This window comes from Hemicordylus capensis, chromosome 5 (assembly GCF_027244095.1).
Source record: "Hemicordylus capensis ecotype Gifberg chromosome 5, rHemCap1.1.pri, whole genome shotgun sequence".
NCBI lineage: Eukaryota > Metazoa > Chordata > Lepidosauria > Squamata > Cordylidae > Hemicordylus > Hemicordylus capensis.
This window is the reverse complement of record NC_069661.1, coordinates 209282749-209297245: the sequence shown is the minus strand read 5'-3', so window position 1 is coordinate 209297245 and position 14497 is coordinate 209282749. Positions and strand designations below refer to the sequence as shown.

The following is a 14497-nucleotide window of genomic DNA, read 5'->3' as shown; positions in this document are numbered from 1 at the left end:
AAACTGCAAATAACGAAACCTTGAGTCAATGGGAATAGGTTTTTTTTAGGCTTCTACACAAAAAAGGGGTTAAGAAAGTGGGGAGGAGGCAGAAATAAAAGAAATAAAGTATTGTACCTTGCTTTCCAGTTTTCCAGCAATGTCTCCCCCCCCAAACCCCCAGCTCATCTGACTTACTGTGGAAAATCATGGGGGAATTGTGTTTTTTTTAAAAAGAGCCACAAAATGGCTCTGTCCTGTAAAATGGCAGCTAGAAATGACATTGACAGACATTTCTGGGTCATTTTCAGCCACTCAAAACCACCAAGTTTGAGATCCTTCTTAAAAACTTCATTTAACTGATGGTACTGAAACCAATTACCAACCAGATTTTGTACTTCAATTAGATTTTTTAAACTTACAGCCCTTTTCTTGAAAACACAACAAATCCCTATAGGTACCCCATTGCGATTGCATATTTATCTCTTTACGTACTACTAGCTTCAGTTGGGGATTGGCCTATGAGTCTTAGCACCTCAGAGCACCTAATAGAATGTTTAGCACATTCCACAAGAGCAGCTGCTACTTCAGCAGCATTCTCTACAAACGCGCTTATCCAAGAGATATTCTGAACTGCCACGTGGAGGGTACCATCTGCATTTACGAAGCACTATAAGATGGACTCCTATGCCTCAGCTCAGGCTGCCTTTGGCAGACAGGTGCTCCAGAAAGTCCTTCCCTCTGAGTAGGTGCAACGATTCCCTCCCAATCAGTGGTTATAAGGGCTGTGCTGTGGTATATTCCCACTCAGATGTCCTCTAATAAAGCCCCAGAGAGCGGAACATTGGTTCACTTACCGTGAAGGCTCCTTCTTGTTGCTGTATTCGAGGACATCTGGACCTGTCTGTGGAGCACTCACACCTACTCAAGGGACAGATTGGGAGGCAAAATTGCATTTGTTTGTTCTCTACTTAGAAATCTGTTACCTCACTCATTTCTGTTTTTTCTTGGCTATGTTTTTGTTACATATTGTTCCAAGTGTTGTTTCCATTTCACTTATACTTGGCCTAAAAGAACTGGGTGGGTTTATCCCCCACCCCCTGGGCTCTTAAAGGCTCTGTCTAATTTGCATAGTCCTGCCTTGAGCCACATGTAGAGGATAACCCACTCAGATGTCCTCTAATACAGCCCAAGAGACGCAGCCTTCATTGTAAGTGAACCAATTCTCTGTTCTCCTGGCTGCTATGGTTTCAATGGCTGCTGGCAGCCCAGTCATCCATATAACCAGGGAGTGGGTAGGAGGGTGTGTATACGCCCTCCTACCTCACTTTTAGCTTGAGTACAAAACCTAGGCTACCTGGTCAAGGAGTGCCAGGACTGGGGCCAATCTGTGCTTCTCGTGACTGGCTCTACCTGGGTAGAGCTGGTTGTGAGAATGATCTTTATGTGCTGCTTTTCAACAAATAAAATACTCAAAGCAGTTTTCATAGGAAAAGGAATGAGAAGGTGGTACCCTGTCCCCACAAAAGCTTACAATCTAAAAAGAAACACATGGTTTCAGATGCCCCCAGCAGAATAGGTCATGCTGAAATGGCTGTGGTATGCGGTGGGATATTTATTTATTTATTTATTTATTTATTTATTTATTTATTTATTTAACTTTTTTTTTTAATACCACCTGATATCTATATCTCTAGGTGGTGTATGGCAGCCACTCACTCTGGCTGGTTTGGTGCCAGTTAATCTGGGCCAGATGAATAGCCACCTGCTTCCCTGCCTGGTCAGAGTTTGCTGTAGCAGGGAAAGGGTTTTCCCCAGCTCTTAAGAAATTCCCCCAGCTTCAGTATATAAGTTGGCCAGTTGAACTGATACTCCAACAAAGGACACGCAACCAGGGCGCACATGTATGTAGGACAGAAGTCTGAGCAACTATGGTAACATACTGTTTTGCTGCTTTTTTGTACACCTTTTTAAACTTGCTAGTGTCATAATGAATGAAACAGATTCTGAAAAGAAAAAAAAATATGTTGACCATCACTGCTTCTCCTTTGATGACCTTGTTGAACTGGGCAATCATAGACTGCACATAGGCATTGGTAAAGAACTTTCAGATCAGAGTTTTAAATAAGCATGATACGGCCAATTTAAATTACTAATTGAAATTAAATTTCCCATTTGCATGTTGATAACTTCTATACAAAAAGACATACTAACTAATTCTTCTTAGCCATGAGGCATCTGAATATTAATGCCTGAGGTCAGGTATAATTGACCTGTTAGAAACCATTAAAGGTGCTCCGTTAGTAGATCTGAAAGCAGAGGAAATTTTGGATAAAGAGATGCTTTTAGTTGAGCATATTCTCAGGACAAAGCTGGGATGTATATTATATTTCCTGTTTGAAGAAATAATGTGACTATTTTGTTTGTGGGGATGGAGTTTACTTTCTTATTTAACAACTAGAAGCTCAAAGGATTGTGGTGGTTCTATTATGTGTCTATGAACTATACAAAAATTCTGTTAAAAGTTTTAATGTCTTCATGGAACAGAGCTGGATTAACAAATAGGTTCTAGAAAGAAGACTCTTCTACCCTGGTTTGCTATCCTCTGTTACAGTGTGTAGTACATGTGCATATCAGTATTTACTGGCTGTCATCCTAACAAAGTGTGGATGTAAGGAGGTTCTACAGCTGCGCTGCACAGTTTCGGTCCTCCAGCTGTTCTTGGACTACAGCTCCCAGTCGACAGGGCTAATAGTCAGGGATGATAGGCATTGCAGTCCAACATCTGCAGGAGGGCCAAAGTTCTGCAGTCCTGTTGTACAGGGATGCACTGGGAGCCTGTGTGCAGCTCCCCTAGTCCTTCAGAGGCATTGCCAAACCAATTGGCAGCCAGGCTGGTCTCTGGGTCATCTCGGAGAGACCACATTACTCCTGTGCTGATGGAGCTTCACTGGCTGCCAATAGGTTTCCGGGCAAAATACAAAGTGCTAGTTGTAAAGCCCTAAACGGCTTAGGCCCTGGGTATTTAAGAGAGTGTCTTCTTCACTATGACCCACACTGTCCATTGAGGTCATCTGAGGAGGTCCGTCTCCAGTTACCACCAACTCGTCTGGTGGCTACACAGAGACGGGCCTTCTTGGTTGCTGCCCTGAGATTGTGGAATGCACTCCCTGCTGAGATATGATCCTCCCCATCTCCGGCAATTTTTAAAAAACACCCCAAAACCCATCTTTTCACCCAAGTTTCCCCAGCTCTTTAAAATTGTCTGTTTTTAATTTTATGGCTGTTTTTAAATTGTTGCATTGTTTCAACATTTATGTGTGTGTTAATTGTTTTTATGTTAACCACCCAGAGACGGAAGTTTGGGTGGTATAGAAGTTTAATGAATAAATAAATAAATAGTTGTGCCAGGCTTCTGAGCCGTGATCACACTTTCAAAGTGCTCTTCATGATCAATAACACATTGCTAAGGCTCAGTGATGTGTTTCTGATCTTGCAGTGCTCAGAACTCCTTGCCTTTAGGTGCAGCAACACATAGGAACAACATAGGAAGCTGCCATATACTGAGTCAGACCATTGGTCTATCTAGCTCAGTATTGCCTTCACAGACTGGCAGCGGCTTCTCCAAGGTTGCAGGCAGGAATCTCTCTTAGCCCTATCTTGGAGAAGCCAGGGAGGGAACTTGAAAGCTTCTGCTCTTCCCAGAGCGCCTTCATCCCCTGAGGGGAATATCTTGCAGTGCTCACACATCAAGTCTCCCATTCAGATGCAACCAGGGCAGACCCTGCTTAGCTATGGGGACAAGTCATGCTTGCTACCACAAGACCAGCTCTCCTCCTGAGTTGTGCATGTGCTCCTGGCACATCCCTGTAAAATCTCCTTACATGTAGGCTTTGTTACTCAGGACATCAGCCAATGACATTATTAAAGGTTAATAGTAAATACAGGTATGGATCTGCAAAACAAATGTTGCAGTATATCACTGTTACACATGTGTTACTTGAGCCTGTGGCTGAGCATGATGGAAAAAACCCCAGGTAGCTTACTTCTAACAGGTGAGCTCTCTGGTGATCCACATTTACTCACAACTGGGTCTTCTGCACCTGTGCAGTAGCTCCACGGAGGAATACATAGCTCCAACAGGTGTTCTCCAGCATTCTGAGGTGTGCAGATAGTGTCCGTTAAAATAGGTGGGAGAGCGCCTCCCTCTCAGTTCCTGAATCGGCTACAGCAATGTGAGAAAGGCAAAGTTCATCATATGTCCAGGTAAGAGCAAAATATTGTGGATGCACGCTAGCAGTAGGATTGGTAGGGCGGGTGTTGTGAGTGAACATGAATCACCAGAGAGATCACCTGTTACAGGTAAGCAACCTGTTTACCTCTGAGGTGATCCATGTTCCCTCACAACTGGGTGACTGACTTGCTCTGGAGACGGAAGTGGATGTTAGCATGTTTAGAGCACTTGCTTGAGAACTGCCCTACTGAAGTTGGCCTCAGCAGCAGAGTGTAGATCCACAGCATAGTGTCTTACAAGTGGCAAGTCTGAGGACCATGTGGCAGCTTTGCAGATGTCAGTCATACTGATCCCAGACATGTGGGCAGCAGAAGGGGCCATGGCTCTGGAGGTTGGACCCCTTGCTTATAGCAGGAAAAGATGGTATCTACTAGCCAGTTGGAAAGCCTTTGTCTGGGAACCGCATATCTCTTGTTGGGACCAGAACAGGAAATGAACAGTTGGTTAGACCTCCTGAAGGACCTCAGGTAGTAAAGGAGGCACCTACGAATGACCAGGGATTGCATGGAGCACTCCCTGTAACCAGAACTTTCTAGTTAAAAAAGTAACTTGAACTTTCAAAGAGTTTGCTTCCTGGAAACTGGTTTTTCCACTCTTCACATCTAGGCAAGGCAGTTCTATTTGCATTCCTAAAGAGTGTTTTTCTCTTGTCATGTAAATTATTTTGTAAATACTACAATCACTGCCTCTTTCTGGCATTTGCTGTGGTGTTTTAAGAAAAGCTTGCTTAAAACCAGGATTTTAAAAACCCAGAAATACATCGAGACAATCTAGAATTCGGAAGACAAAGCCCAATTTGTGTGTGGAGTGTTTCCAAAGATCTTGAATGGACTTCGGGGTAAGTCTGGCCAGTGTGTGGACACACACACACTCTTCTGCCCGTCGCTACTACCAATTGATTTAGTGAGGTCCTCAGATTAGCCCTGCCAAAGTCAGACATGGCCCTGGCAGAGTGCCAAGAAGACGGTTGAACTTTATAGAGGAAGTAAAAGTTGTAACAAGGGTTTCGTAGGTGAACCTGTGGAAGGATCATTTATGTTCTTATACTGCACATAATTAATCTATGGAATTCTTTGCCATTGGATTGGAATGGAATGGAATTCTTTGCCTTGTCTTAAAGAGGCATTTATTAGACCACTTCTTAAGAAGCCTACCCTGGATTCCTCAGAGTTAAGCAACTATAGGCCTGTCTCCAACCTTCCGTGGCAGGGCAAGGTAATTGAGAAGGTGGTGGCCTCCGAACTCCAGGCAGTCTTGGATGAAACTGATTATCTAGACTCGTTTCAGACTGGCTTTCGGTGGGCTAAGTTAAGGGGAATTCTGAAGGGGGGTGGTAGTCGGATGGGCTGAAGTCAAGCCAAAAGGTACAAACGAATCAGATTAGAGATGATCCATAGAGAATAGTCAGATAAGCAGTCCAAGTCAAGCCAAAAGAGTAAACAAATGCAATTCTTTTCACAGGAACAAGAGGAACAAGAGCAGGAACCTTTGTGTTGCAGCTTGCATGGCAGACGAGAAGGAACTTGGAGGGAGGTGCTCTCCTGCCTATTGTAATGGATGCTATCCACGTGACTCAGAATGCCGGAGAGCACCTGTCGAAGCTATGTATTCCTCCGCGGAGCTACTGCGTAGGCGCAGAAGACCCAGTTGTGAGGGAACATGGATCACCTCAGAGATAAAAAAAAGTTATCAACAAAGTCAGGAGTCCCTGTTCTAACTTGGGTCTTACTTATTATGCAATTCCCCCCCACCCCCGATTTCTGGGAATTTTAGTGGAGAGTTCCACTAGATCCACCCACCTGATTGTCTTGAGTACCCTTTGAGTCCACGAACATTCTGTGGCAGTGAGTTGCTCTAAGTTATGCATTTTTTAGCTTTTTTCTTTTCAGTTTTTTGTGAAATAGACGTATCTGTGGGTTACTCTGAATCTGCTGGTACCTCCCTCAAGCTTGCAGGTGCTCCAGTTATGCATTCATAAGGATCGTAACATTTCCAGATCTTTTGAATACAGAGATAAGATTTTAAATTCAGATTATATATACTTTTTAAGACTATAAGAATAAAAATGATATTGTAGGATTAATATTATTTCAATGATGAAAATTTTCAGCTCGTTCCATATTTGGTAGTGGACATTTTGGGAGATTTTCCAGGAATTCCAGGACTTTTTGTGGCTGCGGCCTACAGTGCAACATTAAGGTAAGTTAAAATCATGACACCACTGGGTTAGATTCTAAAAAGTAACTGCTGAAACCTAGCACTTTATGCTAACTAAGAATATCTCAACTCTGCTGTCATTCTCATTCAGTAGGTTATATCTGATTTAGAATCATAACCGTAATGTGCTGAAGGAGGTACAGTAAGTAAACAATGCATTTTATGCTAGGAAGTCACACACAATTCAAAATAAAGATTTTAGATTAAAAATCTACAAACAATAGTTTGGTAATAACTTGAACCAAAAGGTTACAGAGAAGTGAGCAAACATTTGACTTCATCAAAAATCTTCATCAATTTGTAACCGAATCAAAACAACCCTGATTCGATTTGGATCCGAATCTGACCCATCCGAATCACCCCAAATTCGATTCGGATCCGAATCGCGGCTGATCCGAATCGAATTGATTTGGGTTTTGGATCTGTCCTATTAATTTCCCCAGATTCCCAGCTTTCATTTTTTAAAAAAGCTAAGCTCTAGCCCTTATAGAAGTGGAGTTATGGAGCAAAATGTGTGATCACTATTTTTCAAGTGTTCGGAGTCTTTGGTGTATAATAACTTTCACTCAATGAATCCTTATGAGGATTCATTACACACCTTCATTTCTTCTATTCACTTTTACTGTCTTTTAGACAGTGCCAATTGTCAACTGCCATGTGCCAACTACACCCCACTCCCACCCACAAGGCAGTGAGGTACTACTCAGTTTAAGTTAAGTGCCTAAAGGGTGGAGGCTACTACCCAAATTGCAGAGGAATTGGACAAAGGGCTGGTTTTTGGTGAATTGTTCAAGTTTTAGTGTCTTTGAGGAAGATTTGGGGCATAAAGTGGGATCTGGAGTGGAAGAGTGTGGTGAGGTGGTAGTGCCTAATGGGTGGAGGCTACCACCCAAATTATTATTTATTTATTTATTTATTTATTTATTATTATTTTTTTTACATTTGTATCCCGCTCTTCCTCCAAGGAGCCCAGAGCGGTGTACTACATACTTGAGTTTCTCTTTCACAACAACCCTGTGAAGTAGGTTAGGCTGAGAGAGAAGTGACTGGCCCAGAGTCACCCAGCTAGTTTCATGGCTGAATGGGGATTTGAACTTGGGTCTCCCCGGTCCTAGTCCAGCACTCTAATCACTACACCACACTGGCTCTCTAATTGCAGAGGGATTGGGCAAAGGGCTAGTTTTTGGTGAATAGTTGAAGGTTTAGTGTCTTTGAGGAAGATTTGGGGCATAAAGTGGGATCTGGGGTGGAAGAGTGTGGTGAGGTGGTAGTACCCAATGGGTGGAGGCTACCACCCAAATTGCAGAGGGATTGGGCAAAGGGCTGGTTTTTGGTGAATAGTTGAAGTTGACTCATCTTTAAGGTTTTTCCCTATAAGGTATAATGGAGGTTTCAGCAGCCCCATAAGTGCACTTGGAGGGCGCTGGGGTGGCCCAGAGTGAGTGGTAGTGTAGTGCACATAGGGTGCCAGCCACTCCCATGGGGTTGCTAACCCATGGGGTACAGGGTTCTGTTGTTTCTGAGGTGGTCTGAGTGTAGATTCTATGGCAGCAAATGAGAGTGGATTCATGGTTTCTATTGAAAATCTCATTTGCTACCAGAGAATCTACTCTCAGAACACCTCAGAAACAACAGAACCCTGAACCCCATGGGCTACAAACCCATGGGGGTGGCTGGCACCCTCTGTTCACTATACCACCACTCACTCTGGGCCACCCCAACACCCCCCAAGTGCAGTTATGGGGCTGCTGAAACCTTGATGATTTCCTATGGAAAACTTCAACAATTCACCAAAAACCAGCCCTTTGCCCAATCCCTCTGAAATTTGGGTGGTAGCCTCTACCCACTAGGCACTTAACTGTAGTTGGCACATGGCAGTTGACAATTGGCACTGTCTAAAAGACAGTCAAAATGAATAGAAGAAATGAAGGTGTGTAATGAATCCGCATAAGGATTCATTGAGTGAAAGTTATTATACACCAAAGACTCTGAACACTTGAAAAACAGTGATCACACATTTTGCTCCATAACTCCACTTCTATAAGGGCTAGAGCTTAGCTTTTTTAAAAAATGAAAGCTGGGAATCGGGAACGGATCCGAAACCCGAATCGATTCAAATCGAATCAGCTGCGATTCAATTTGTACCCGAATCTAGCCAATGGACCACAAGGGTGATTCATTTTGTCTCCGAATCACCTGAATCAGCTAGATTCGGGTACAAATCGGTTTGTATCCGAATCGATTCACACATCCCTAATGCTGAAGGCTCTTAACAAAAGGCTTGGTAGCATATTTTGTTTAAAGTTTTTATATCCCACCTTTTCAACAAGCTCAAGGGGGCTTAAATATTCTATTAAAAACAATGTAATGCAACAACTACAAGAAAATATTCATAAGGATTTCCGGATGAGCCATTCTCAGTTACCAAACTGCAAATAAAGGATGGGGGTGGGATTAAGAGAGGTTAAACCCAACTTTAAACAGATACAGCAAGATGGATCAGGAAGGAGAGAGCCCCACAACCTGGGCACTGGATATGAGATGGCTCTCTCCTGTGTGCCTACCAACCATCCCTCCAATAAAGGTGGGGCATATTATACAGGAGGGCCTCCCCAGATGATTATAGAGAGTGAGCAGGTTAACACAGAAGGAAGTCGTCCTTCAGGTAGTTTAGGCTCAAGTTGTTTAGGACTTTAAAGGTAAACAAAATATTGAATTGAACCTAGAAGTTCAAGAACTGGGAGTCAGTGCAGTTGCAGGAATATTGGTGGCTACCTTAAACTTTTAAATAGGCGTGATCTTGATTCAGAGAATGGATATGATCTGGATCGTGATCCGTTGATTCCATAAGTAGATGGGTTCTGCGCCTGCACAGGCACCTCTCGGGCCGACTAGATAGCTCCTCGCGACGCCCAACCGCCCTTCTGCACGTGCTACTGATCACTACTTATACTGAGCGGTGGGCGTCTTCCGTTAGTTTCTGTTTGACCGCCATAGCGTTCAGACCTCGCTTGGGCTCCTCGGTAGCAAAAAGTATTCTATTTTCTTGACGGATATTATCGGCTATTTGGACTTTGTACTGTGTTTTGGACTGGAATAAGGCTTTACGGACTAGTTTTGGAGAAAGATCGGACGGATTTTTTGGATTGACCTGGACTGTTAATGACAAACGTTTGAGAAATGGAGACGAAAACGACCTTCAAGCGATGTGTGAGGTGTCGGGCTAAGTTGCCCTCCACCGACCACCACGATTCCTGTCTGCTATGCCTAGGAGAGGAGCACAACACAGGGGCTTGCAAGATCTGTTGTGCCTTCTCTAAGCAGACGAGGACAAACCGAGCTCTGCGTCTGAGAGCTGCCCTGTATGAAGACGCGCTGCGCCCTCCCACCCCTCGACCTGAAACACTGTCGACATCGGCATCGGGGAGGGAGGTACACGGAGCTGTAGATTCACAGTCTAAAACCGTGTCCACCGCTACACCTTTTAAGAGACCCTTGCAGATCTCTTCTAAGGAACAGAGGCGACGAGAAAAGAGGCTTCGTCAGGAGGCTGCGGAAGCTGTCGGTACGGGGCACTCTAGTCGGAGTGAACATAGGCGTGAGACCCCTTCACCATCATCGGTGCAAGCTTCTAGTCCAGTAGCGGATGCTACGGCTTCGCAGAGCACGCGCGCCCCGTCAGCATCGACATCGAAGCCTCCTCCGGCATCGACATCGAAGGAGCCTTCGACATCGACACCTTCGACATCGACACCTTCGACATCGAAGCCTTTGACATCGAAACCTTCGACATCGAAGGGAGAGCAAAGAAGAAAGGATCGCTCGGCTGCGACACCCTCGACATCGAAGGCGAGCAAGACTAAAGCCTCCTCGACATCGAGACCCCTCTCGAGGCCGAGTGAGAACTCTCACCTGAGAAGGTGCCACTCACTGTCGCCAGCTCATACACCACAGCAATCTCCATCAACCCCAAGGCAACAAGGTAGCCAACGCTCTGATGGAAGCGCAACTTCTGCTCTCAGGAAGTTGATGGACTCTGGCCCTAACACTCCAGCGGAGTCCACTTTTCAGGGTTTCCTGAGTGCAGGATTGGATGATGAAGAGGATGATGAGGAAGCGGTAGAGAGTCTTCCACCACCTAAGACTCCATCACTTTCCCCAAGGGCTGCAGCTGAGAGCTTACTTCAATCACCCATGGCTGTAGTGCAACCATTGGCAGGCGTCGCGGATGGGAGTATACGCCACCCTACTTCACAGCCTGAGCACACTTGTGGTTTCAGACATTCTTTGCCGCATGACTATGCGGAGTACCTAAGGTGGAAGGCCATGCAACCTGCCCTACAACAACCGGTGGTGAGAGGTGATGTGTCACCTGCACCTGGGAATGGAGAAGGTGTACAAGACACCCCCCTGGAGGGGCAGGCTGTGCCTGTGAGGGCACCACAGGACAAGCCTAGTGGAAAGCGAAAGAGAAAGAGCACTCCGCCTCCTCCGAGTCCTTCATCCAGGGAATCGTCTCCAACTTCAACGCAACGGGATTTTGAGTCTGACTATTCAGATTCAGATCACGCCAGTCAGCAGGTGGAGCCTCCATCTGAGGTTCCACCGCGTTTATCAAGATCCCCGACAGAAGAACTCAAGGCCTACCATTCCCTAATCAGAGAAATGGCAGAGGCATTGGGTTTGGACTTGCAACTACCTGAAACAGAGTCTGCTGACCCTGTGTACAGCATGATGTTTCAGTCGAAATCTTCCCACCCTGTTTCTCTACTAATGATCCCTGCCATTGCCAAGGCGGCTAAGTCAGCATGGGACAGCATACAATCGGCTAATCCTACATCAAAGCGCATAGAAAACTTATACAGGATCCTTGATGAAGAGAATACGTACCTGTTACGCCACCCGGATCCTAACTCCATGGTGGTGGATTGCGTGTCAACATCAAAAGGCAGCCGCCGGCATACAACTCCTGCGGACAAGGAGGGGAGGAAGATAGATGTGTTAGGTCGTAGATTATACGCCACATCGAGCCTAGCTATACGGATAGCAAATTATGCAGCTTGTATGGCTCGGTACACCCATCTGCTGTGGGACAACTTGCTGCATGATTCAACATCAATGTCCCCAGGAGAGCTACAAGTGAAACTTCATGAGGTGTTTGACAAGACGACGTCGGTGACAAAACAGCAACTGAGCACGTTCAAGCACTTGGCAGAGACAGAGTCAAGGGCCATGGTGACCGCGGTCACAATGCGGCGCCACGCTTGGCTGCGCGCAACATCGCTCCAGGGGGACATGAAAGACCGGGTGGAGAACCTGGCTTTCGATGGAAAGGGACTTTTCCATGAGACCACAGATGCCACTATGGAGACTCTAAAAAAATCTAAATTCACTGCAAAAACGTTTATGGCACCTTCCTCGGCACCTAGTACTCGCACGTACAGTTATAATAAACAGCGTGCATACCGTTGATAGGAGAGATTATAGGAGGCAGAATAGGCCCTATCAGCGCCCAAGGGGCTTCAACAACAACAACATCAAGAACAAAAACCAAAACGCTACCCTGGATATGGAACAGCAGAGAGTGTTCTTGCCAAGGGAGAGATGCAGTCAGATCACTTCATTGGCAAGTCACTTCTTCTCCAATCCCGCACAAAGGGCGAGAGGCGTGCAAAGACTGTTAGGCCTGATGGCCTCGTGCAACACGACCGTACGTTACACAAGGCTTCGGATGAGACCCCTGCAACGATGGTACTTGGACCACTTTCGGCCCAATGTAGACAGCCAAAACATGCTACTGCGGCTCCCCAAGAAGGTGCTTGCTTCACTGCAGTGGTGGAGGACAGAGGCAAATCTCTTAAAGGGAGTACCATTCCGGCCTCTTCTTCCGACGGCGTGGGTCACAACAGATGCTTCCCTTCAGGGATGGGGAGCACACTGCGGCCAGGATTGCACCCAGGGGCAGTGGACGCCTCAACAGGCCCTACTACATATCAACTACCTAGAACTGTTAGCCGCGTTCTTAGCACTGAGGGCTTTCGAACCCCAGCTGAGGGGTGTTGTGGTGCAAATCCACTTGGACAATACTACAGCAATAGCTTATCTGAACAGGCAGGGGGGTATGGTCTCACCAACACTTTGCACCTTGTCGATGAAATTGTGGAATTGGTGCATCATGCATGCCATTTATCCAGTGGCAATTCACATCCGGGGTGTGGACAATCACATAGCAGATGCTCTGAGTCGGAGCACGCAGATCAACCAGAAACACGAGTGGGAACTCAAACTGGAGTGTGTCAGAGATCTCTTCAGTCTCTGGGGTACCCCCGCGGTGGATGTATTTGCCACGGAGGGAAACAAGAAGTGCAAGAGATATTGTTCTCGTGCGGGGATAGGTGTGGGGTCTCTAGGAGACGCATTTCAATATGTGTGGAACAGGGGACTCCTTTACCTATTTCCACCCATGCCACTCCTCAATCGGGTGTTGGCACAGATTCTGAGAGACAGGGCCAATTGCATACTGATCGCCCCGTGGTGGCCACGTCAAGCGTGGTTTGCCCTGCTGCTTTGCCTGTGCAGAGGAGACTTTTACCATCTACCAGCAGTGTCGGATCTCCTACAGCGGGCGGAGGGAAGGATACTACACCCAGAAATCCAAACACTGAAATTAACAGCATGGAGAATAAACTTCTGAGAACTATTCTGTTGAATAGTAGACGGAAGTCAACTAGGCGTAGCTATTTATGTAAATGGAGAAGGTTTAGGGCATTTGCAAAATTAAATAAGTTCAATGCAATACGGGCATCAGTGCGCCAGGTTTTACTGTATTTGACAAGTTTAAAATTAAGGGGCTTAGCAAATGTTTCTTTGAAGGTACATTTGGCAGCTCTATCCTCTAAACTCCCAGGATGGGATGGAAAGACTGTATTTACACATCCTGAATGTAGAAGGTTTATGAAGGGACTGAATAATATGTACCCACCGCTTAAGGAACCTTTAGAGCAATGGAGTTTGTCATTGGTTCTTTCGGCATTGACAGAACAACCGTTTGAACCACTGCATGAGGCTAGCCTGAGGTTGCTAACTCTTAAGACTGCATTCCTCATAGCAATAACCACAGCAAAAAGAGTGGGTGAATTGTCTGCGTTGAGAGCAGACAAGCCTTACACCCTGTTCTACCCACATAAAGTAGTTATGAGGCTTGATCCTAGTTTCCGCCCTAAGGTGGTCACAGAATTCCATCTGAATCAGGAGGTGGTCTTGCCGACCTTTTTTAAGGACCCACAGACAACATTGGAGATAGCGCTTCACTCGTTGGATGTACGCAGGTCTTTGTTGTACTATTTGAGAGGGACAAAAGAATTCAGAAAGACAAATAAGCTGTTTGTGGCTTACAAGGGCAAGTGTAAGGGAAAACCAGTGTCTAGACAGCGTATTGCACATTGGTTGGTGGAGCTGATCCTATTAACTTATAGGCTGCAGGGGGTTACCCCACCTAAGACAGTACGAGCTCACTCTACCAGGGCTTACTCGACGTCAGCAGCTCATCTTTCCGGCATTAAGATGGATGACATCTGTGTGGCTGCAACCTGGTCTTCACAGCAGCCGTTTGTAAAACATTATGCAGTGGACCTCCGCATGGCGCGCCAGGCGGAATATGGGCGAAGTGTTTTGAAAAGGGTGTTGCCGTAGAAGGCATCCTTCTGCACCCGCCACCAAAAGGGGGCAGCTAACTAATCACCCATCTACTTATGGAATCAACGGATCACGATCCAGATAAACAGGTTGCTTACCTGTAACAGGTGATCTGGTAGTGATCCGTTGAATCCATAAGACCCGCCCAGAAACCAACCCCACTGCAGAAGTATGAGGCTCAGACAGAACATTGGGAAGCAGATTGCAAAGCGGTCTGCACAGAAAACTAACGGAAGATGCCCACCGCCCAGTATAAGTAGTGATCAGTAGCACGTGCAGAAGGGCGGTTGGGCGTTGCGAGGAGCTACCTAG

At 45.9% G+C, this 14497-nt stretch overlaps 1 protein-coding gene across 3 annotated transcripts in view; it reads left to right on the top strand.

Annotated features, from left to right (window-relative positions):
• LOC128326839 (sodium-coupled monocarboxylate transporter 1-like) overlaps nucleotides 1-14497 on the top strand; it is a 94091-nt gene that overhangs the window by 58502 nt on the left and 21092 nt on the right. For all 3 annotated transcript variants that reach the window (XR_008308310.1, XM_053254527.1, XM_053254526.1), the window contains exon 8: nucleotides 6384-6472. Coding sequence is in view for 2 of the 3 variants with exons in the window: in XM_053254527.1 (XP_053110502.1) it covers nucleotides 6384-6472 (89 nt within the window). In the remaining variant the exon portion in view is untranslated. The remainder of the gene's footprint in view (nucleotides 1-6383; nucleotides 6473-14497) is intronic.